At 30.5% G+C, this 2,177-nt stretch overlaps 1 protein-coding gene across 1 annotated transcript; it reads right to left on the minus strand.

The window, feature by feature from the left end:
- Nucleotides 1–347: 347 nt before the first annotated feature.
- EIN_195160 (elongation factor 1-alpha, putative) lies at nucleotides 348–1,814 on the minus strand (the record flags this gene model as incomplete). The annotated part of the gene is made up of 1 exon (XM_004254365.1): nucleotides 348–1,814. The coding sequence occupies one exon, from the start codon at nucleotides 1,812–1,814 to the stop codon at nucleotides 348–350; it is 1,467 nt and encodes a 488-aa protein (XP_004254413.1).
- Nucleotides 1,815–2,177: the final 363 nt, after the last annotated feature.

Raw genomic sequence — 2,177 nt, forward strand, 5'->3', positions numbered from 1 at the left:
CCTCCTACTGTAATTATCGAAGTTTGATTTTAATGGAATTAAACATTTTCGTATATTTTGTATATTCAAGAGAAGAACATTCTTCAAATCTACAATATTCTAATTTTATTGCGTGTTTTGGGAATATAATTTCACTCAAAAATTTTTGTTATAACTACGGATTATAATAATAAAATTCATTAACACATTCACATATTATACAATTGAGATAAAGTAACAATTTGACTGAACTAAGTGAAGAACACCCATTAAATGTAAAGATATCCAAATCATTTATATATATACAAAAATAACAATTTATAGTGAAACAAATTTAATTATTCAAATGTTTATCATTATATTGTGATTTAATACAATCTAATATCTTTTGTCCTCCAAGAATAATAATAACTTGCTTCTTTTCTTCCAGCAAAAACACTATGTTTTGCGCAGTATTTCATGATTGTTTCTTTTGATGTAATAGACCATGGAATCACTTCTTTAACACCACCATAAGCTGCTATATTTCCATTATCTCTTAAAACAAAAGTCCCTAATTTGGGGAAATCATGGAAAGTCTCAACACAAACTGGTTTGATTGGCATAATAGTGACAACTGCAATATCTTCTTTCATTATTTCCACACTACTTAACTTTTTTTCTGGTGCATTTCTTTTTAGTATTTTTACTATATCGAGTACTACACAAGGCACCTGCGCCATATGGATGTTCATAGTTGGAGCCCACCCCTTCTTTACTATTCTGTCGTCTACAATTTTGATTTGTGCGACAAATTGTTCACATCTGACAGCAGGACAGTTGAGATCAGAAAGAACCTCTCCTATTTTGTAGTCTCTGCACGTTGTATTTGCAACATTCACGCCAACAAAATCTCTTGATTTTCCTTCTGAAATAGAATTACCCAACATTTCAACGCTTTTTGTTTTAGCTGAGAGTCCACTTGGAGACACTGTAAAAAGTTGGTTTGCACGTACAATTCCACTCTCGACAATTCCAACTAACACAGTTCCAACACCACTAATTTTGTAGACATCTTCTACTGTCATTCTGAAAGGCAGTGTGTCAAGTCGACTTCTTTCTGGGGTTTTGAGTGTGTTAAGTAGATCGGTGACTGTTCCAGTTTTGTTGATAGCCCATGTCATGTTTTTTGAAGAAACAGTCAAATTGTCTCCTCTAAGTCCATCAATTGGAATTAATCTGACATTTTCACTTTTAATTCTGACGACTTTTAAAAGGTCCAAAATTTTGTATTTCGTTTCTTCAAAACGAAATTCAGAGTATTTCACTTCACCCATTTTGGTGATAATAACTGCTACTAAATCAACTAAAAAGGCTTTTAATAGTATCAACTTTTCAATAATTGCTTCTTTTTGGTCGTCAAATTTTTGTGAGGCAGAAACAACTAGAAATGAGACATCTCCTTTGTGAATACCCCGAATTGTATTTTTGATGTACTTTATATTGCCCGGAGTGTCTATAAATGAAATATTCATTTTTTCAAATTCTTCCATAGTCGTGCGTCGTAATTGGTCGTGACTTAGTTTTTCCTTGAATAATAAACTGTTCTTGGCAATGATTCCCTTGGTTAGTTGAATATTCGTTAATGATTTACATTTTTCTCTTTTGGTCTTTTCAAAGACCCAAGCATACTCACAATTTGGTCTTTGTGTTTCGATACATTCTCTTTTGTATTGGTCTATTGTTCGTTGATCAATAATTTGAAGGCCAGCAAAAAGATGCCCAAGAAAAGTACTCTTCCCGCTTTGGAAAGGACCAACAACTACAATATTGAGGTGTTCATTCAAAGTGGACATCTTGTTTGGATTTGTTTTAAAATGAATTAAAATTAAATAAATCAATAATTCAAAAACGTGTTCTTCATTAAATGTTTGAGTTTTAACTTTACAATTGTATTTTTAGAATATAAATTATTTTTTATTATAATTATTGTGAAAATCCATTATATTACTCACATAAATTAAAACATCAAATACAGTTTTGTTTATGTTGTAACTTAACTTAATCGAATCGACATATTAGAACATCATCTCAGTGTTAATTCGTATAAAAAGCAATACAATTATTAAAACACATCTTTTTAAATAAAACTAAACCAGTTAAATATATAACTATTATATTTTAATAATTAGTAATTGGAATGACGACACTAAAACCAT

This window comes from Entamoeba invadens (assembly GCF_000330505.1).
Source record: "Entamoeba invadens IP1 unplaced genomic scaffold scaff_1105074725457, whole genome shotgun sequence".
NCBI lineage: Eukaryota > Evosea > Mastigamoebida > Endamoebidae > Entamoeba > Entamoeba invadens.